Source organism: Rhineura floridana, chromosome 3 (genome assembly GCF_030035675.1).
Source record: "Rhineura floridana isolate rRhiFlo1 chromosome 3, rRhiFlo1.hap2, whole genome shotgun sequence".
In the NCBI taxonomy this organism is placed as follows: domain Eukaryota; kingdom Metazoa; phylum Chordata; class Lepidosauria; order Squamata; family Rhineuridae; genus Rhineura; species Rhineura floridana.
The window spans coordinates 22941732-22964169 of record NC_084482.1 but is presented as its reverse complement, the minus strand read 5'-3'; the positions used below and the strand labels follow the sequence as shown (position 1 = coordinate 22964169).

Below are 22438 nucleotides of genomic sequence, written 5' to 3'. Positions count from 1 at the left end.
GCAGCACTCGTTGAAACCAAGTTGACTGCTGGAGTATGGTTGCTAAATATAACAAGGGTGTCCTCAGCTTCCCATTTGAGTTGCCAGGCAGTCCACTTCCTTTCATGCACATACCCATCTTCGTACGGTTTATTATGTCATCCTTAACATTTCAGGTTTAAGGTAGTGTTCCCTTCACTTTCCTTGGGAGTAAGTTGCGTATATTGTTCCCTACTGTGTGTTCTGGTAGCCTCTGTTATGCAGCAAGTCCACACTATACAGATCTGCTGTGATCAATTATGGTCTGTCTGCTCAGATGCTTATAGGATACAGTACAGATTTGCAAGCGGCATAAAGCACCCAATGAAGTGTGGTGCTAAGTACTAAGGTACCCCAAATTCTGTGCCTTTTACAGGTTTGCATTACATACATACCATAAATTATACTTCTGCAAATCAAGGGGATGGGGGGGTAGCAAAACACTGAAACTACGTTTTGACCATGGAAGATTCTGCTTACCCAGCCCCCCAATTCCCTTAGAATGGATTGTTTACATGTTTTAAAAACAGAGGAAGGAAACCTTTTTCAGACTGAGGGCCATGTGCCAATGCTGGGTGCTGCTCCTTGAAAGTTTGGACTAAAACCCAGAATGGATTCCACTGCCCCACTGACATGGAGCCACCACTGACTAGCGCTGAATGCCCACCCCCTGATCCTCAACACTAGAGCTTTTAAACAATCATTTGTTCCTTTACAGCATTACTTCCCAGCACACCTTGGGTAGCCATAGGTGGGGTGAAATAAGGCAGTGGTTCCCAAACCTTATTATATTATTATATTATATTATAGAGTTGGAAAAGGTTCAGAAGAGGGCAACCAGAATGATCAAGGGGATGGAGCGACTCCCTTACGAGGAAAGGTTGCAGCATTTGGGGCTTTTTAGTTTAGAGAAAAGGCGGGTCAGAGGAGACATGATAGAAGTGTATAAAATTATGCATGGCATTGAGAAAGTGGATAGAGAAAAGTTCTTCTCCCTCTCTCATAATACTAGAACTCATGGACATTCAAAGAAGCTGAATGTTGGAAGATTCAGGACAGACAAAAGGAAGTACTTCTTTACTCAGCGCATAGTTAAACTATGGAATTTGCTCCCACAGGATGCAGTAATGCCCACCAGCTTGGATGGCTTTAAAAGAAGATTAGACAAATTCATGGAGGACAGGGCTATCAATGGCTACTAGCCGTGATGGCCGTGCTCTGCCACCCTAGTCAGAGGCAGTATGCTTCTGAAAACCAGTTGCCGGAAGCCTCAGGAGGGGAGAGTGTTCTTGCACTCAGGTCCTGCTTGCGGGCTTCCCCCAGGCACCTGGTTGGCCACTGTGAGAACAGGATGCTGGACTAGATGGGCCACTGGCCTGATCCAGCAGGCTCTTCTTATGTTCTTAACCACTCTGCTTTGAAAACCACAGCACAGGCTGGGGCCTGGGGATAAATGTTGGTTTCTGCTTGGAAGAACATGCAAGACTACCAAAGGATTAGGATTATTGTGATTATTCTTATTTTGATGAGGATGATAATATAATGCCACCCATGTACATACTGTTTACAAAGAATGGGAAAACAAGACCCTTGCCCTTTTTATATCTAGAATATGACCCAAAGGAGATAGCAGAGGGCGCATAAGTCACTGTGAGAACAGGATGCTGGACTAGATGGGCCACTGGTCTGATCCAGCAGGCTCTTCTTATGTTCTTAACCTTTCCACCCCACAGACCACTTAAAAATTGCTGAGGGTCTTGGCAGACCATTTAATGATTTTTCTGTCTGTTGCAGCAATTGTAATGCATCGTGCTAGATGTATGATTTTGTATTTTTACAGACATGCCGTGGACCACCTGAATGAAGTTCACAGACTATTGGTGGTACACGGACCACAGTTTGGGAACCCCTGAAATAAGGTATTAATGATAACAGTAAAGCCACTTATAATGCTTGTAATATCAGTATATACTCTGAGGCCCAATTCTCACAAACAAGCAGCCGTTATGTGGCTTGAATTTTTCACAGCCATGGCATGGCTACTTATTTGTATCATCAAGTGCAGCCTTTAGCCAAGAGTGTAGACAGCAGTCAGCAATGTGTCTTCTGGTCTTCAGTTTTGTCTCCTTCATTTGAGTTAGTTTTCTCACCAATGTAGACCTACAAATGTGGAGAATTTCCCTCCGAAAAACCCTCCTGGACCACAGCAGCCTTGAGTAAAAGATACGACACCAACCTTCAAAGCGCAATTAGGCACAAATGTGATATATATATACGATTGAAAGTGAGAATATACAGCTCCCATCCTAGGTGGAGCTGCTAGTGGATATGGGGCCTGCCCCAAATCAATAGGCATCGAGTGCAGAAGTTATCTCCTCCACCTTGAGAAACGCTGTATTCTTATTCTTCAGAAAAGCCCCCTTTCTTTCTTCATGTGGAGTTGCTTCCAAGTGGGCAGAGCAGCAAACTTGTCCCTGGGGATCCCAAAGACTTGCAGGAAGTCTTGTGCTGACAGGAAGTTCTGTTAAGGAAGGAAAGCCACAGTAATTGGATGAGTATAGGATGGGGCTTGAGCAGCAAGCGGGCACAGTGGGGTCCCACGCTCTAGGTAAAGTTTGTAAGTTCCACAGAATCCAAGGGGATCCTTGGAAATTAACTGCTTTGGATGGTTTTCCTCCCTTTCTGGGCCTCACAAACATCAGCTGAGTGGCAAACCTTCTAAATGTACAATGGCAGATGGGGGGGGGACTTACTAGCCTGAATGCTCCTCTATAAATAAATTCCTGCACATAGAATTTTGTTACTATTTATTTAGAGACAGTGCTATGTTTGCACATTGGCCATTATTTTATTATTTATTTAGTATATCTGTATGCCGCTTTTCATCACCAGGTGACCTCAAAGCGGCTTCCATAGCAAGAACAAAACCATATAATATCAATTCAGAACATAATACTAATAAAAAAAACTATACCACCACCACAAAATATCACAAAACAGGCTGAGTACAAGAGGACAGGTCCCTGTCCTGACAAGATTCCAATCTAAAAGTAAACACAGGAAACCGGAAGGAGAGGGAAGTGGAAGCAGGGGTAAACAGGATAGCCATATGCAGTTGTTTCAGTCGCACATGCTTAGGCTTAGTTTACAGGCTGAGTTACAGTACGGTATGAGAGAATAGCCCAGAAGGGAGAAGGCTATGGGTCCTCCCTGACGGGCTAGTTTTCTTTGTGAAGGGATATATTATTTAGTATGGAGGTACATTCAATCAGCAGTCTGAAGTGGTACATTTGAGAAGCTGCTGCTGCTGCTTATGACAGTAGGTCTTACTTTAGCTACACGAGCCTGGGAGTGTTACAAGCCTTCTGTGATTTCACCAAGTATAACCCGCATCCTTTGGAGCCTGCCTTTACAGCCAAGAAGGCTAGGAACTTGCTTTTAAAACTGAAATCCTCAGATGATTAATTCTACCCCCCAATTCCAAACCACATATTTGTGTGGTGCAATAATTGACAGGCCTAACAATATTTATTTAAAATTCTAGCCTGCCTTTAAACTATTAATTATCCCAGGGTGGGTTATAGCACAAAAAGGCAAAAACAATACAATTACAGTCAAAAGCAAGAACAGAAAAAAGATGATAGAATTGTAGAGTTGGAAGGAGCGTAGAAGGCAATCAAATCAAATCCCCTGCTCAATGCTGGAATCTAAATTAAACCATATGCAACAGGTGCCTGTCCAGCTGCCTCTTGAATGCCTGTACTGTTGGAGATCACAAAACCATCATGTATAATTGTTAGACCATATTTTGAAGGTGCTAAATTAAGCCTTATTGCCTAAGTAGGGCAATAAATGCTTGGGAGATTCATCCCAGGTCATGGTCTGAAGGCAAATGAGACTACCTGCCTTGCTGAAGCTAAGCAAGTTTGGGTCTGGCCAGCTGGTAGATGGGTGATGGCCTCAAACCCACTTGAACACCACCTTGGGTTCCATGATGGAACAAAGTTGGGATATAAATGAAAGAAAATACATTTCTCACCTCTTTCTTAGCAGGATCCACGTCTTCAGGGAGTTCATCCTGGCTGGACAGCAGAACTTCTAGAGGGTATATTGGGCAGTTGCTGCTATTCATGGTCCCAGGCCTTGGGGCTCGGGATGCACCATTCAGACCCTGAGCAGAAAAGGCAGGTTCCTAAATACCGACTTCTCATATCCAAGGCTCACTTTTTATTATAGAGCAAAACTGGAAGCACTATTTTACCTCAGAAAAGTCCTTGTGTTTCTGTGTGAGTCACTGTTCTGTGTGTGAGTGAGGATGAGTAACTCTGCTGTTTCTGTTTGCATTGAGTACAATTGAATGATCCAGAAGTAACCAATGCAGACGTGAGACAAAATTATGTCTCCCCAGCAGATGCTGTTTGGAAGAAACAGTAAAACATGCAGACACACACAGCAGGCAGCATTTTGAGCTCAGGGGAGCCTTCAGTTATTTAATGAACTTATCCACACAGCGCACTAGTTGAGAAACCTGCAGGACAGGGCATACTGGCTTATTGCAGCTGACAAAGGCAGCAGTGATGGGCTTTCCTTGCCTCAGCCAGGATGCCACTGGAGATGCAGTAGCACAAACCAGGGTTGCAACTGCACAAACCTCTTTGGCTGTAGGACAGGATGCCCAACGGTTAAGAGATAGTGGAAGGACTATAACTCGGTGGCGGCTGAGCACATGCTTTGCATGAAGAAAGCCCTACATACACATTTTTGGCATATCAAGTGAAGAAGTTCTTAGCTAGATGTGAAATACTCTCTTCCCGAGACTCTGGAGAGCCATTGCTGCCAGCATCTCAGGGAACCTCAGGCTTGGAGGTCAAATGCAGCCCTCACGGTCTGTCCATCTGGCCCTCAGCTAGGAATGGGCAAATCGGTCAATTTCACTTTCTCACTTCTCCAATCTTAAATTCAGTTCTCCGCATCAGTTTGCAATTTTTAAAAAAAGTAAGTTATCACAAAGATTTGCCAGTGTTTTAGTGCAAGTGTACATACATTGTGTATACAGTTTTGCCTAATTTTTGTAAAGCAACTTCCCCTAAGGTAACACGTTTTTGCGTGTTATTTTCACTGACTACATTTCTGTGCATGCATTTTTTGTGCTCATTACTGGCTAGAGAGAGGCATTGCGAAATTCTGAGAAGCACGGAGAGATGGCTGTGTTTTGGTTTGCGTGTTCTTTTGGAAAGTGTGACTTTGGTCGGTTTGCCTTTAAATGCGAACTGAATCTAATTTCTCGCCCACCTCTGTTGGAGGACAGTCCCACCCCGCCCCAGCCCTGCTGCATGCCCTCCTTGAGGGCCTTTGCCTGGCTAGAATGTGTCATTGAACCCTCATAATGCTTCTTGCATGCCTAGATGGAGGATGGGTGTGTAGAAACCTCTGACTTTTACACAGCTGGAACGCTGCCTACCAGACAAAAGTAAGAGTTGTGTCTGTTGCGCTGCCCACTTTTGCCTCTGCCTGCCACTGGCATGCAACCCCTGGAAGGTTGCCCATGAAGGAATATGTCTCTCGGGCTGAAGATGATTCCTTACCATGGCATAGATAATACTGGACTAGATTGGACCAACGGTGTGACCTGGCAGTTTCCTTGGTTCTTATGTACTTAGATTTGACTTCTAGCCAACTATTTAGCCATCAGTCGTGTTTTTCACTAGGGAAACAAAACCTTCAACTTACAGCTGTGATTCTGACAATGTTATTGGCATCTCCCAGTTCCTTCTTCAGCTGCTCATATGTCTTCCCTTCCTGCAAAGGTACAAAAAAAAGAGGCCATTTATCTGTAGGGTTAATGCACCATCACGCGTTAGGGTGCTGGGAACAGGATTATACTCCCAAACATTTTGCCCTGGGATCTGTTTTCAATCGGGTCAGGGCCAGGTTTTGGAAAAATGGAGAACTAAGAAGACCCTTCTGCAGAAGACCAGAATTCAGTAGGGATTACTTCTGAGTAAGTATGATTAGGATTGCATTCTTAATGCATTTATCATTCACATTTAAAGCCTGCATTTCCTCAAAGGAACTCGTGATGTTATTCATGATGCTTAGCATGCACTAGTGCAATGATTAGGATGTAGTGGTATTTGATAGTCAACAGTATTTGATAGCTGACAGTGTATAAAATTTGATGCCTGCCAAAATCAAAACAATAAAATGATCCCCAAAAGTAGTCTAAGGCAGTTGAATTTTGAATGTTATGGTAAAATTCCACAGTCAAAATTTAAATGAGAAATTCCACATTCATATCCTGAATGGCAGAATTGGCAGGTTTCAAATATTTGTTTCAGCAAATACTTGTTTCAGCAAATAATATACATTTTTATTTATTTTAAATAGCGATATGCCGTTCTCTGTCATTTTGACGCATGGTATAACCACCCTCAGTTCTTTAGAAAACAAAGGGATTTGATTTCAGGAGGGCTTCCACTTACATTCCACAGGTATGGGTCCCAAGCCAGGAACCAGCCTGTAAAGTTGGGTGGCTCAAAACCTTGCTTGATTATCAGGATGGGGGTGTCAGTGTCCCTCCCGCTAGGGTGAGTCTGTAGGTACTCTTGAGCCATCATCAGCGCCTTCTTCTTCTCTGTCTCATTGGCTTCTTTGCCAATCCATAAGAAAATCTGGAAAGAGAAGTGCAATCACTTTTCAGTTGCTCATTTGAGCAATGGGAATCATTCTGGCATGGAAGGAAAAGGTTAGAGCAGATGATGCTGGACTACAGCTTTTATTCGTCACTATAGTCCCAGGCTATGGTCTGAAGGCACATAAGGCCGACTCCCTGCTGAAGCTAAGCAGGGTCAGGTCTGGTCAGTGCCTGGATGGGAGACCGCCTGGGAACCATATGTAAGCTGCCTTGGGTTTCGATCATGAAAAGAAAGGCGGGGTATAAATGTAATTAATAAATAAATAAATACTAGCCATGCTGGCTGGGGCTGATGGGAGTTGAAGTCCGGCAACATCTGGAAGGCCACAAGTCCCTGATGTCAGAACTAGGGAGCTTTCCTGAAACCAGACTAAAGGTAAATGTAACCAGGGAGGAGGACATGTTTCCTTCACATGTAACCCTGTTCATACGTAAATAAGTTAAAAGGAATGTGCAGGGACTGAATTCTCCTCACCCATTTTACCACTTACCATGAAACACCTATTCGTAGGGTCGCCATAAGTCCGATCGACTTGAAGGCAGTCCATCTCCATTTCTTTCTAGAGGTCTAGATTTGAGCCATGGTCACCTGTTGCTCTAAGCACGTGGGGGTCCTCTGTATTTTTTGAAAGCTACGCTGAGTGTAGGTGAAAACTACCTTTGACTGTAAAGATATTCCAAGGCATCACAGAAGGCTTAGGATACGCCAGTTAAGAAGCTAGAGAAGAATTTAATGACTTCTCTTAAACAGGAAAATAATACAGAGAAAATTCTTGATGCCACCCTGGTACAAGTAGGTTCAGTGACTAAACCATATGACATTATCCACACATTGTGGCAGGCCAAAAGTCCCTTCAAGCTCAGCACTCCTCCTAAGAGGGGCAGCTAGATGCTGCAGGAGGGAAGCAATGCAAATCGGTGATGGTCAGGGGCTGCAGGGGCTGTTATTTGCCTCCAGATTCTGTGGCCCAAGGCAAAAGTACCAGTCCTGGCTACTATAGCTTATAACTGTTGGGAGGCATCCTTCATGAAACTATTCTTACTTTTCTAGAACTACTTTTGCTAGTCCTAAAAGCTTAACACAGTACTGGGAGAAGTAGCCGGTATACTCTGAGGAGATTTTTGAGCTTATCGTTCTTCTGTTTTAAAATTATTCTTACCACCTTTGCCTTCTGCTGAGCCTTTTCTACTCAGGCCACAAATCTTTCTAAAGGGTATTTTAAATGATACCACAAGCCTCCAATGCTTCGTTCCACCCAGCCCCTCCAAGGTAATTAGACATTCAAGAGCCTGTCTTGAACTCCTTAACATTCAAAGGGAATGAAAGAAAAGCAGGAAATAACCAGAGATGTAAATCACGCCACAACTCGTGGACGAGAAGCTTAGAAATTCAGGAGAGCGTTTCCAACTCTCCTGCCTCAGCCACACCTGGTCCCAGGTATCCAGCAGCATCACGTCACTTTCACTGAGATCATCCTGGGTAAAGTCTGTTATCTCGATGACTACAAAGCGTCCAGTTTTGTTGGAGCATTCAAAGAGCCGGGGAGGATGATCCGGGATCTCCTGCTGCAGCCTGTAAGACAGTGGTTGTTTGAGAAAGTCCTTTGAGGTCTCATTTCCAAAGTGCTAACAAGGTTGTGTAGATGGGGCCCATCTGCTGCCCCTGTCATTCATCTCTTTTTTTATTATTTTATTCATTTCTATGTTGCCCTTCAATATAAAATATTCCCAAGGTGACCTCAACAACCAATGCATAAAACATTAAGACACAAAAGCATTTAACACAGCAGTTAAAAACTAGCAGCAGTAAAAATCACAACCTAATTATTAAAAGCCTAGGAAAATAATAATAATAATAAAAGATTTGGCATGTTGAAAAGCTGTTGGAAGTAGGTATCAGATGAGCCAACCTAAAGAGACAATTCCATCCCTTTCTGTTGGGGGCAGAGGGTGCTTCCAAGTAGGTGTTTATCATGTGATCAATGCTTTTCATGCATGCAAGTATTTTACAGCATTCACAAGATATCATTCTCCTCTCCTCCCCTCCCCATTTAATCTGGATTTAGACTTCCCGAGAAAAAAATGATACGTTTACAAAAAAACCCAACCCATTTGTGATATCTGAACACCAAATATTTAAGCCCCCCTACTGTACTGTACTGTACTGTACTGCCTTCAAGTTGATTCCAACTTATGGCGACCCTATGAATAGGGTTTTCATGAAGCTGTGAGGCAATGACTGTCCCAAGGTCACCCAGTGAGCTTCATGGATATGTGGGGATTCGAACCCTGATCTCCCAGGTTGTAGTCCAACACCTTAACCACTACACCCCCAAAACCCCAACCCATTTGTGATAGCTGAATACCAAATATTTAAGCCCCCTGTCTGTAAGTGCCCAGATACACAGGCACTAGAGTTTAGGAATAGGATGCAGGCACCTTTTCTCACTTGCGTACAGAGCTTTGCCTCCAAGTAGCTCCCAAAACTCGGTTGGCTCTTGCCCTTCCGCTACAGTCTCCTGAAGCCCATCACAGATGGTTGCGGCTAGCTGCTTGGCCATTTCCCGCTCATCACCACTAGAACCCTAGCATAAAAACCACAGTGGTAAAACGGAGAGAGAATCACAGGTTGCTGCCACACACATCTAAGGGTTGCTACCAAATTGGGTTTCAGCTCTCAAGAAGATTTTGGTGTTAGGTGACACCTGCAGTCATGTCTTGACAAATCAAACATTTCCCCCCTGACGAATCTGAGCAGTATAGGCCTTAGGCATTTCTGCACTTAGAGCTAAAAGTCGGTTTTTGAGCACCTCTCCCCTGCTTCATATTTTAAAAGGATGCACAGGCTGTGTTTTTACATAACCCTAAACCCTGGTTTACCATTACAAGAGCGAGCTGCAGCAAGCTTTGGAATCACATGCTTCCCTCTCTCTTGGCGTGACTGGTTTCAACAAACCATAATTAAGATTAACCACAGTTTGCTTGAGTTTGCCTCCCAATAACACATGTAGATTCCCCCAGCGTGACTTTGCCCTCATCCTTGCGCCCAGCCATGTTTCCTACCCTCACCTTGCCATACCACAAGTAATGGTCTGTCTGGGTCTTTAGCAAGAAGACGTCATTGGAATTGAGAAAGGCAGCAAAAGCTGGCACTTCTACCGCCTTAGTGTTGGAGCTGTCTGTTCCACGGATCTGGAAGAGCCTCACCGGTGGTTCCACTTCATGGCTGCCTTTCCTCGATGTCCCACCCTAAAGAGCAAGGGCAGAACAACAAACCAACGTCACTGCACACCTAACAATGCAACTGGGGAGAAAATGTTTAGCTGATGCTGTGTACAGTGGTGCAATGCAGCTGGGTAATCTGAAAATGCTGGACCCCTGCTGCTCTTTAGATGGCAATGTTTATTACTTCACTATGTGGTAAGCCAGCCCTGCTGCCTTTGAGAGCCCTCCTGGTCATTCTGCTGAGTGGGGCTCCAAAGTGCTTTCCTGATAGTGCCGCTGGCTAGTGACTATGTAGATGAAATTTCACAAAATGTTCATTCAGTGGGAAAGAAGCTGGAGAGGAAAAGGTATGGAGACTCTCTCTTCTCAACCGTGGGATATGCATGTTCAGGAGCAAGCTCCCAGCTAGAACTTAAACATTTATGGCAAAGACAGAATTTCTCCCCCCCCCCCGAGATTAATAGCTGATGGACACCTATTGAAACACTTCCTCTTTCCCATTGTATTCCACCCTATAAAACAGGTGTGGAAAAATGGAGACAGACTAACTGGAATAATCTTATTTCAGCTGTGCTTCACTACCCTTTATGCCCTATTGATAAAATTAATTATCAAGAGGGAAACCTCAAAGAAGTGTTTTATCATTTGCCACATCCCCAGTAAGTCTAGCATTTGCCTGGATGAACATATTTCATCCGTATCAATGGGATGCGTCATTGCTTCTACAGATACCAGCTGGTGACATATTTGGTCCTAATTCCCAGTTTGTGAAGGAAATTAAATATCTTTCTAACCCATGGTTGAGTAACTATAGAATCTTTCTGATTGTAAAGTGTTTTTTAAAAATCATCTTTTAGTGGGCAATACAATAATCAGAACATTATTTTATACTTTTTCTTATATGCCTGAATTTCCTCTTGTTCTTTTTTTTCAAAATATACTTTCCTTTTTTTAAGCGCTTCTTTGTTTTACTTAGAGTTTTCAGAAACTCTTAACACTCATAAAAAAAACTTCCTCCCACCAGGAAAATACATTAATGTTGCTTTAATGCAAAGGAGTGGGGGTTTGAAAGGGGGCTTGGGGAAACCTATGTGGAAGAACTAAAAAGATGCACATGAGCTCCAGTCAGCTGTACAGTCTCTCAGAATCCCAAGAATCCTTTTTTGTTTTGTCAAAAATATTTATTTAAGGAATGTATAAGCTGCCTACTACTGGAAAATCTCATGGCGGTGTACAAATAAAAACAGCATAGGAAATAGAAAGTTAAAACAATAAGAATATATTAAATCCATCTGTAAAACCAACAGGAACAATGTTCAGTTGTGCAACCCTGAAAATGCCTGGCTGAATTTTTTTTTTTAAGGAGGTACCTACAAGAACATATTGTTGGTGCTATTTTAATTTCCAGGGGGAGTGTATCCCAAAGCTACCACACTAAAAGCTCAGCCCTGGGTACTTGTTAAATGAACTTCCGGATCATGTTGCGCTTACAAGAGAGCAGCTACCCCAAAAGGTGCCAACTGCAAAAGATGGTTAGCTTACCCTTATTCATGTGCGTACACACTTTTAAAAATATCACCCAGAACAGAGTAAAAAATATATTGGTTGCCCAAACTTACTGTGATATTAGAATTTGGACTATTTTGGCAAGCTGAAAGAGTAAGGAACAAGAGAGGCAGGACTCTAAAAACTGTGAGAAGAGATAATAGGAATCCGTGTTCCCTTGCTACTGAAAGCCAGATCCATGGTTTCCTTTAGTTTTTCATCTTTCAGAAGTTGCTAGAATTCCATTTTTGTTTTAGACAGAGAAACCTTGAAAAACACAAGCAGCCAAATTTGGTGCCTAATTTTGTATTGTAAAGTGGGTTCCTGGAATACCTTTCACTCCCCCACTCCTTCTGCTATGTACAGCAGGGATGATCTGGGTGACAAAGGCAAGCTTTCATTGTCTCTAACATCCATCCTTATTTATCCAAAGAAAGGAAGGTCTACCATGGAATGAACTGTGATGTCACTTCATGTCCTTCCTAACCTGGATTCTGAAAGTGACAAGAACAAGATCCAAGGATAGCATGTTCAGCTGAGATTTCAGGGGATCCGGTTTCTGGTTGTCTCTGCTACTCACTTTTTGCCCCCTCAGAATATACAAGATAGGCAATGAGTGTGATTTGTTCATGTTCAGAGAGAATCTGGCTGTGACTTGCAATAACCCTGAGCAGCTACAGCAAGGATGGGGAACTTGTGACCCTCCAGCTGTTCTCCACTTCCCTGAACTATAGCCAAAGCTTGGAAAAGTTACTTTGTTGAACTACAACTCCCATCAGCCCAATCCAGTGGCCATGCTGGCTGGGGCTGATGGGAGTTGTAGCTTTAAAAAGTAACTTTTCCAAGCTCTGACTATAGCACACTAATCAACCCATCTGCTACTTAATCCTCCTCCATACCTCAAAGATGACAAGCTTGCCTTTGAAGATGGCCAAGAAGTGGTGCGGTTCCTTGCCCATGTTCACTCGGACCTGCACAGGCTCCCCATTGAACTGCTGATCCAGCTCCACTGCATGGTAGGCGGAAGCTGCCAGTTCATCCACCGTGGCATGACGTCCCTGAGGCACAGAGAAAGCACCAAGAGATCTAGCCTGCTGCTCTGGATGGTGAATTTAGCTGCATGTTATAACTTCATGGGGTGAGGGCCTCCAGTGTAGTCTCTCAACTGTGTTGGACTTGAGACCTCCCAAATACAAACCTTCATGCACCCTTGAAGGTCACTGGGTGACTCTGAGCCAGTCAATATCTCTCAGTCTAATCTACCTAACAGGGTTGTCATGGGGATAATGCAAGTAAAACCCACAGATGTCGTCCTAAGCTATATGGAGGAAAGGTTAGATTCAGAGCTAACAGAGTTGTATCCAATGGTGTTCCTCTGATGACAAGAAGGCACTTGATCCAGTGGAAGCTTCTAGTGGTGGAACAAGGAAGGAGTTGATTTTCACCAATTCCACCAATTTCCTTCCTAGAATGAGGAAGCACACCATGGAACTGCTGCCTTAGTATTAAGCTTGATCCAGCACAGTTTGTTTCTCCCAATCATACTACAAGCAGGAAGCGAAGAGCAAGCCTTGGCTTCCAATTATCATTTGTTTGGAGAGGAACAAACCAAGAAAGTACTGGTTTACTCATTAACATTAAACCAACTGCTCCATGTTTTGTTTCCCTGCTCTAGGGAGCAGCAGAGCAAGGATTGCTTATTTACACCAGCATACAATTTGTGCATCAGCTAACCATGGTTTATGGCCATCATTACATGCAAACCATGGACAATTAAGAGGAACATTTGGTAGCAGCACACAAGACTATTGAGCAAAGTCCCTGTAGGAAGTCAACAGAAACTGAGTCTTCCATATGTGAGACTCTTCACTAGAGATGGAAGGATCTGTCAATTTCTGTTCATATTTTCCAATCTTAAATTCAGTTCTGTTTAGTTCAGTTAAATTCATTTGCAGGCTTCTGCTGCAGTTTGTGTGGGTTTTTTAAAACCTTATGAAAATTCATCAGCATTTTGGTACAAATTTCCCAATAAACACATTTTTGTATGCAGTTTTGACTAGTGTTCACATTTTTTGCAAGAAGTTTCCCGCCCAATAGAATGCGTTTTTGTGTAAAATTACTAATATTACTGGCAGCAAGGGCGGGATATAAATAAATAAAATTATTTTCATGCATGGTTTCTCCTAATATATGCATTTTTGTAACCTTGGTTGGTTAGAAAACTGCATCGCAAAAGTCAGATAAGTGTGAATTTTGTAGGAAGGCTGTGTTCAATTCTCATATTATTTTGGAAAGTGCGAGTTTGATAGATTCCCCTTTAAATGTGAATTGAACCAAATTTCTACCCCATCCCCACTCTTCACTTACCTGCCAGATGTATAAAATGTAATGGGGCTTCCGGTTCAGCTCATAAGTGTACAGGATTAAGTAGCAATCTCCACCATAGAAGAATCCATACCATCGATGATCCACTGGCACCAGCTCCAGGTTCTCAACCCTCCACACCTAGAGACAACAAAACAGAAGATGGAACTAGATGTTATCTCAGCAAATGCATAGTCCTAACCTAGGGATGGATGACTCAGTCTCTTTCTGGCCCATGCATGTGTTCATTGCCATTCCATTTCTGCCTTAATCTGCTAATTAAAAAAAAAATCTCCATGAAAACTCCTATTTCAATACGTATTTGATCAAAAATGACATATTTAAATACATATTTTATCTCAGTATGGGCATTTCTACATGTATTTCATCTGAACCACACACACAGTTTGGTGGGATTTTTTGAGCTAAAAACTGCATCTCAAAATTCAGAGAAGTGTAAAATCTGAAAGATAATTATGTTCTGATTTGCACAGTTAATCCAGGAGATGCGGAACTGGTATGTTTTGCCTCAGAATTCACAGAATTTGAATTCATCAAGTATCCCATATTTGCTGAGATTAAGAAATTAGGTTGAATTTGTCAAGGATTATCAATACCTCGGCACAGTCATTAACCAAAATGGAGACAATAGTCAAGAAATCAGAAGAAGGCTAGGACTGGGGAGGGCAACTATGACAGAACTAGAAAAGGTCCTCAGATGCAAAGATGTATCACTGAACACTAAAGTCAGGATAATTCAGATCATGGTATTCCTGATCTCTATGTATGGATGTGAAAGGTGGACAGTGAAAAAAGTGGATAAGAGAAAAATAATTTGAAATGTGGTGTTGGAGGAGACCTTTTCACATACCATGGACCGCGAAAAAGGCAAATAATTGGGTGCTAGAACAAATTAAACCAGAACTATCACTAGAAGCTGAAATGATGAAACTGAGGTTATCATACTTTGGACACATCATGAGAAGACATAACTCATTAGAAAAGACAATAATGCTGGGAAAAACGGAAGGGAGTAGAAAAAGAGGAAGGCCAAACAAGAGGTGGATTGATTTCATCAAGGAAGCCACAGACCTGAACTTACAAGATCTGAACAGGGTGGTTCATGACAGATGCTCTTGGAGGTCGCTGATTCATAGGGTCGCCATAAGTCGTAGTTGACTTGAAGGCACATAACAAGAAATGAGGACAAGGGAGTATTTGCAGAGCTGGACTGGTAGATGAGCAGGTGAAAGGAGCACATAATCTCTCTGGTGCCTGCAGGTTCCTCTGGCATCCACTGATTCCCCCTTGAGAACATCTCCAGGGCTGTTTTTTTCTCTCAGCCAAGCTCACTCCTAGTTTCACAGCCTAATATGGTGTGTGGGGGCGATATTAAAAAATACCTGTTGGGGGCATTTACAAGGGAGAATCAGCAGGTGGGGAAAAGGATAATCATTCCTCCTCCCCACCAATTATCCCTTGAAAAGGCCCCCAGTCTTTGAACTGGCATTACAATGTAAGCACAGACTTGGGATCCTTGTGTTTCCCTCATTTCATCTAGTTCTGCATATAGAGATCCCTTCAAGCAAGGATACATTTCACACTTCAAATGCGTAAGCTCCTGTGAATTCTGTGCAAAATAAATCCCAAGAAATGTCAGCTCCTAAGAGCCACACACTCAAATTCTGTATGTAAAATATATGGTGCCACTTAAGACAATAATGTGAACTTTTCTACTCTACATACCTCTGCCTGCAAAACTGCTACGAAATGTCAATTATTTTAAAATAATATATTTTGTAGAAACATGGGGTAAAAGTGTACAAGCAATATGGTAGAAACATTACAAAAGAATACTATTCACACAAGGATATCATATGCAAACATGAGGACCTGCACTCACTAGAAAGCCAACAGGAGATCCAGCTTCCATCCTGGGATTGGGGTGTGTAGCTCTTACCTCGACTTTCCCTTCCCCGTTATCTACCATCCTTTCCTGGGCTGCCAACTCTGGCTGGGCGTGCAAGAGGGTGGCATCAAATTTCTCCTGGCTGACCTTAGCTGGAAAGGAAACAGGTGTCAAAGGAATGGAGCAGCTGACATATGTTAGATCAAGGTTTTACAAAGTGGGGTGCATCAATCTTTGGCCTGAAGGCAGATGCAAGGGTCACAAAAAGACTGGGAGGAAATTATAGTTTCTTGGCCAAAACATAAAGATGCTACAGACACCATGACAACTTAGAATGACAGAATGTAGATCAGAATTGTCCTGAGCCAGGTGAGGAGAGAATGTACTGCATGGCATGGTGATAGGATGAGGCAAGAAAGTCACACAGCAGGTTTAAACACCAAGGCCTTCCAGATGTTATTGGACTCAGTAGCAATTAATGGGACAGCTTCTGGACACTGAGCATAGCTACCACTTACTGAAAGGGAGAGGGATGAGATATGAGGAGGCAGGGGGCAGTGCAGGTGCAGTGGCAGAGCCAGTCTGATGTCCTTGCTGCCACACCTGCTCCACACCTCACTCCTCATATCTCAGTCCTCCCAGAGGGCGGCAGCAATGCTTAGTGTCTGGAAGTCAAGTACTCAATGCCGCCTTGCCTTTGCCATGCTACCAACCACTGTGGATTGGACTCCAACTCGCATCAGCCCCAATCAGCATGACCAATAGGCAAGGATAGTGGTAGTTGTAGTCCAACTATATCTTGAGGGGCAGAGGTTCCCCATCATTGGTTTAAATATTTGAAGGCAACATGAAGTTTAGGAACCCACAGATTAAGAAGTGTTATGGATGCTAACTATCCTTGTTCTTCTGATAGCTCACTAATCACCTAGGGGGACTGGTCAATGTTGCATTAATGGGAGTTAATGAAATACTGTGAAGCAATTTGCTGTTTTGAGAGAGAGAATGCGCTGTGAGTTTGCTCTATTCTTGGGATGGAGTGGCTTTCTCTGCAGATCTGATGCAGGATTAGTGGCTGCGTTGTCTGCTATAGGAGTCCCTATTTGCTTCCAATATGCTCTCTCACATATTTGTCAATTACAAGGACACTGTTAAGTCTCCAGTGTTCTCTTATCCAAACAAAACTAACAGTGCAATCCTATCTTCTACTCAGAAGTAAGACCCATTGACTTCAGTGGTGTTTACTCCAAGATAAGTATGTATACTATTGCAACCTAAGCCTGGTAGCTTGGCTCAGAAGTTCTCACTACTTAGGGAAGTGTGTGTGCAAGTAATAAAATACAGTTCTGCAGTTGGGAAAGCAAAATTCTATAATTATGCAAAATTTAAAAAACAAGGCTTTTAAAAAAATTAATAAGGGGGAGTTGCTAAGTATAAAGGGATGACAATTTTTGCTGTGCAGCCAAGAGGACTAATAACTTCCTTAAAAAGAAGAAAGCTGAGTTTCTCAGGATTCTGAATGCTGTGCCAGAAATTCTGATCTGATAGAATGAACCTATTGTAAGTGAACCTACAGCTCAGGATTAAGTTACTTAAGAGCAGGGCCAGCCTTAGTAGTGGGCGAGCTGGGCAGTTGCCCAGAGTGCCAAGCTGAGGTCAGTGGCTGTTTTTTTTTAATGTGTTCTCTGCAGTGAGCTAGGGTGGCAAAAAAAAGGGTCTGTGACCTATTTTTCAAGGTTTTACAGGTTGTTTGGGTATTAAGTAAAAAAAGGATCTTCCTTCAATTAGCTTTAAAGTATCCCCCCCCCCAGTTTTAGCTTTGATGTCATTTGTGCTAGGTAAAAACCCCCAGAGAAACACAGCTTCATTTTGAGGCAACGTTATTGAGCACTTCAGTAAACTCTGTATAAATAATACTAAACTAAAGCCATAAGCTGTAAGAGGTCAGCTGCATACTTTTTTATTTATAACTGTTATTATTTTTAAAGACAAAAATAATGGGTATTCTAAAATAAAGAACGCTTAGGAACTGCTGCAAAACAAAAAATATTTAAAGTAAAACCTGTAATAGTTCTGCTGTATTGCATTGTGCACTGTCATTGCTCAGAATGGGGCTTTTTGAGCTTTAGCGTGACCCTGGGGGGGGGCACAGAAGGCGGTCCTCATCTAGGGTGTTATTTATCCTAGGACCAGCCCCATCTTACTCCTTATATACCCAGTACGTCACAGCGTTCTGCAGGTGAGCTTCTCTTTGAAGTTCCTGAAATATGAGATGCCTGCTCCACAGCAACTCAGAGCAGGACTTTCAGTGCAGCTGCCTGTTTTGTGGAACAGCAACCTTGTTGATATATGACAGGTGCCCACTATTTGTAGTTTCTGGAAACCACAGAAGATGCTTTTGTTTCAGCAAGCTTTTCCAGCTGGATGAAAAATACAGTTTTAGGTCTCTGCCTTTGGGGTTTGTAAACCTATCTTTAGTTGGTTTTTGTACTGTGTACAACCTATTTTAGTTGTTTTTATTGTGTGATTATAAATGGTCAGGAATTGTATCTGAAAGTTTTATTATTATTATTGTTATTGTTATTATCATCATCAACAACAACAACCATCTACAGAATTGCAGAATATGCAAAGCCTTGCTTGTGGTCAAGTCACAGGGCAGCACGCAACAGTAGGAAACCCTCAGTCCAGGAGTGTGGATCATTCTTTTTAGATTGACAAGGCAGGGTCTTAACAGTGAGTTTCTCTTGAGGTGTGCATCATCATATCCAGGAATAGGATCTTCCTTACCAATTTTGCCAACATTGTAGGTTTTTCCTAGCCCCATTGTCTGGTCCTGGACTGTCCATTTCTGAAACAGCTGCTTGAACATAGCTGACTCTGCCCCGTCATGCACAGTCTCCAAGTTGGTGCTGCAAGGGTAGCCTTTCATATTAACGAATTCCTGTAGGGAACAAGCAAGTAAAGCAGGTTGTGCTCCAGCACCCTTCCTGCCTCTGCTATAGGTTTCCTGTGCAGCCTAGGTAGGTTGCTGCTCCTAGAGACCAAGGTTCAAAAAGCTCAGAGGGTGACCTTTGGCAAGTCACAGTCTCTCAGCCTAATCCATCTCACCGGTTTGATGTGAGGATGAAATGGGGAGCAGGGGAAACTCATATGCCACCTTGAGTTCCTTAGAGGAAAGGTGGGAAATAAATGTCAGAGGAGAGTGCTGTGATGTGCCACACAGTCTATCCTACACCCTCTAAACGAGCCTGCTGCCCTCAGGTGCAGTAGAGGACACTGTCCCATCATCACCACTGTTGAAGTAATATTTAAGTGCCCATCCCATTGGCTTCTGTACGTGGAATGGGGGCAGGGGTGGGCACTAGGCTTGCCCACTAAGCAGCAAAATGTGTTGGCCTAGGCTTGGCTATACAGCTATTTAAACAATACTGAGGGGGGAAAATAATCCTGGCCTTGCCCCCTTCCGTTTCTGCCAACAAGCCCCAAAGAAGCAACAACAGCTACAGTCAGCATCCCATGTTTTTCCTGGCCATTTCACAACTATGGTAAGCAATTAGTGGTGGCAGGAGGGGGAGAGATGGAATGGAATGGATGTTAGTGCACCCTAATACTCATGTGCACACCCTAACAAGGCATTTTTAAAGGCATCTTCCACATTTTCTCCAAAATAGGGACAGTGACTTACCAGGGACAAATACTAGAAAACAGAGATGGTTCCTAGTACAGTGGAACAGATGAAATTATTAAAAAATAGAATAGATCACATTAAAACTCCCTTTAAAAGACAAATTCAAAAGAGGGAATTGGGGAAAGGCGCGGCTCAGCTGAACTCTCATGCCATACCAAGGCCTTAGACATGGCTGTTTGCTTCTCTGCCTTAGTGGCCCCTTTCCCCTTCCATACGTAGATTTTCATCCCACTGTGATCCAGAATGTAGCAATCCTAAGGCACAAAGAAGATTGTTATGAGCATTCTAGGAGCAACCTCCCATAATCCCAATTGGCACCCCAGCATTTGGTTCCATGGGAACTATAAATCCTCAATTCCCTACCCATCACATGCCTATACTGACAAGAGGGAGGCAAAACCTGAGCTGGAGGAAGAGACTTGAGATGAGATAAAACAATTGATGGGAGGGGTAATCTTATGCTCATGGCAATGGTCAGCAGCTAATACATCTGCACTATACATTGAAAGCACTATGATATCACTTTAACAATCATGGCTTCCCCCAAAGAATTCTGGGAAGTGTAGTTTATGAAGGGTGCTAATTTCCATAGCATGAATTAAGATGATCTCAGTGTAAATGGCTTGTGGATAGCATGCAGCTACTGGGTTGTTTTGTTGTGTTTTTTAAGCAGCATGAAGGAGGCCCTTAAAGAAGATGTATCTGGGGCTTACATCATGGCTAAGCATATCCTGTATGATGGGTCGTTTGCCTTCTTCTGTGACCTGCATTTTCCCTCCAGAGTCCGAGACACTAGAAGAGAGGGAAATGGGGGTGGGGGTGGGGAGATGAGAGAGAGACTTTGGTTTGTTTTTTCATTTCTGAGACTGACAAATTGGTGGAGTCCCCTGAATTTTATCTAGAAATTTTTACTCAGGGCTATGGTGGTTTACTATGTGTTTGGTGCTACTCACATCTCCTTTTAGTTTGCATGGTTCACATGACGTTACCAGAAAATAGAAGCTATCCTGCAGTTTCCCCCCTGTAAATCTCAGTAAAACTCAATCCGCTGATAATATGAAAAGGGAAGAAAAAAATCTTCACTATGTATCGCTAGTGCTTGCAGACGCTTTGCTCCAATGCTTTTAGGTGGGTCTATCAATCGTTCCTCTCTCCATGCCCACTCCCTCCTCCTCCCTTCTTTCATTTCATTTCCTGTAGGCAAGCACTTTCCGGTTCCTCTCCACCATTCAGCTGGCCTTTTTTATGTTGCTGCAATGATGCTGTTATTTTTCTTTCCCCCCAACTTGTGTGCAAAACCATAACACTGCTCAAACAAAAATTTGTATTTCAGCTGTATCGCACCAGTGAAAATATACATAATCACACTTGCAGGATTTTTTTTTTAAATGGCACCTACCGCAGCTGGTTGAACAAACTGAACATGCTTGGTTGCCAAGCAACCGGAGGGAATGGAAATGTTAAATTAGAGGATGTGGTCATTAGGAAAATGTGTGATTGATCCTTCCCCTCAGCGTGAATAGAAAACACCATGTTTGCAGCAGTAGTGTAGTGGCAAATTCAGAAGTGCAGGTCCCTTCATGATAGTAACAGCAAGCCCCCTCCCATCCTTTTTTTTCTCCTGCTGAGTTGAGAATGAGATCCTTGTTAAGGCCTTCGTCCACAACAACAAACATCCCTAAGAGCCAGTCAGCATGAAAGGGGAGAGTGTTAGCTACTGAGAAAAGTCTTAGTGGCTGACTCACCTCCTTTCTCTTTGATTAGCTCCAAGCAGCAGAAAGGGACAAGAAAGCAAGTTAGAAGACTCTTCTGTGTGGCTAATATGCTCCCCTTTCATGCTGATTAGCTCATAGGATGCTGGAGACAGAGGGACCCTGCTAAGACACTGCTCCCAAAAAAATAAAGGGTCTATAAAATAATATAGGGTCTATAAAATAATATAGAATTTATTTTATGTTTTTACATTGTTGGGTTTTGTCCTACTTGAATTTATTGTTTTGTAAACTGATTTCTCTTTCTTGTAAGCCACTTTGGGCACAGCTTGCTGTGGAAAGATGGCATATAAATAAACTCAATCAATCAGTCTAAGGCCCCCCAAGTCTCCGGATGACTACACCTCTGGTTTGCAGCTGGTTTGGGTGGTGCAAATAGAACATGGAGGTAAAAACATCTAGTACAAAGTAACGCTCCCATATGGATATGCCCTCTTTCTCTCTCAAGTCCCTGCCCATCGTTAAGTGAATTCACATTCATTGCTTAATGGCTGTAATAACAAGTGATGACATGTATGTGTGAAACAGCCATCACACATCAAATACCACGCCCACCCCAAGCTTTCATAGCATCTCACATCACAATGCTTTTCATTGGAGGCAGTTCACACATTCAGCTATGAATCATGGAGCGATCAAGTTGTTGAATGATGTACATGCTTGTGTGAATCTACCCAAAGACTCACCAGCACCCAGGAGGAGCCATCTAAAAGCTATTTGCTGTGTTGCCACCATTTTAAACATGATACACTATTTATTTATTTATTAAATTTATTAGTCACCCATCTGGCTGGCTGTCCAGCCACTCTGGGCGACTTACAAAATAAAATCATACAATACATTAAAACATTAAAAATCTCAACAACAATAATAAAACCTAACCCACCCCAAAAGCCTGCCTGAAGAGCCAGGTCTTCAAGGCCTGGCGGAAGCTCATCATAGAGGGGGCACGGTGGAGATCATTTAGGAGGGAATTCCACAAAGTGGGGGCACAATTGAAAAAGCCCTCTCCCTAGTTCTCACCAGTCTAGCTGTTTTAACTGTTGGGATAGAGAGAAGGCCTTTTGAGGCTGATCTTGTTGTGCGGCATCCCTGATGATGTTGGAGGTGCTCCTTCAGATAGACTGGGCCGAAACCGTATAGGGTTTTAAAGGTCAGAACCAACACCTTGAATTGGGCCCGGAAAACAACCAGTAACCAGTGCAACTCCTTCAGCACTGGAG

General features: G+C 43.0%; 1 protein-coding gene across 3 annotated transcripts in view; it reads right to left on the bottom strand.

The window, feature by feature from the left end:
* Positions 1–1357: 1357 nt before the first annotated feature.
* AVIL (advillin) overlaps positions 1358–22438 on the bottom strand; it is a 44221-nt gene continuing 23140 nt past the window's right edge. For all 3 annotated transcript variants that reach the window (XM_061614984.1, XM_061614983.1, XM_061614985.1), the window contains 13 exons: positions 20157–20235; positions 19599–19697; positions 18543–18696; positions 15807–15907; positions 13850–13987; positions 12382–12540; positions 9782–9961; positions 9152–9297; positions 8141–8285; positions 6501–6689; positions 5749–5817; positions 4058–4189; positions 1358–2539 (listed from right to left, as the gene is read on the bottom strand). In XM_061614984.1, coding sequence (XP_061470968.1) covers positions 2426–2539; positions 4058–4189; positions 5749–5817; positions 6501–6689; positions 8141–8285; positions 9152–9297; positions 9782–9961; positions 12382–12540; positions 13850–13987; positions 15807–15907; positions 18543–18696; positions 19599–19697; positions 20157–20235 — 1705 coding nt within the window. In that variant the 3' untranslated portion in view covers positions 1358–2425. The remainder of the gene's footprint in view (positions 2540–4057; positions 4190–5748; positions 5818–6500; positions 6690–8140; positions 8286–9151; positions 9298–9781; positions 9962–12381; positions 12541–13849; positions 13988–15806; positions 15908–18542; positions 18697–19598; positions 19698–20156; positions 20236–22438) is intronic.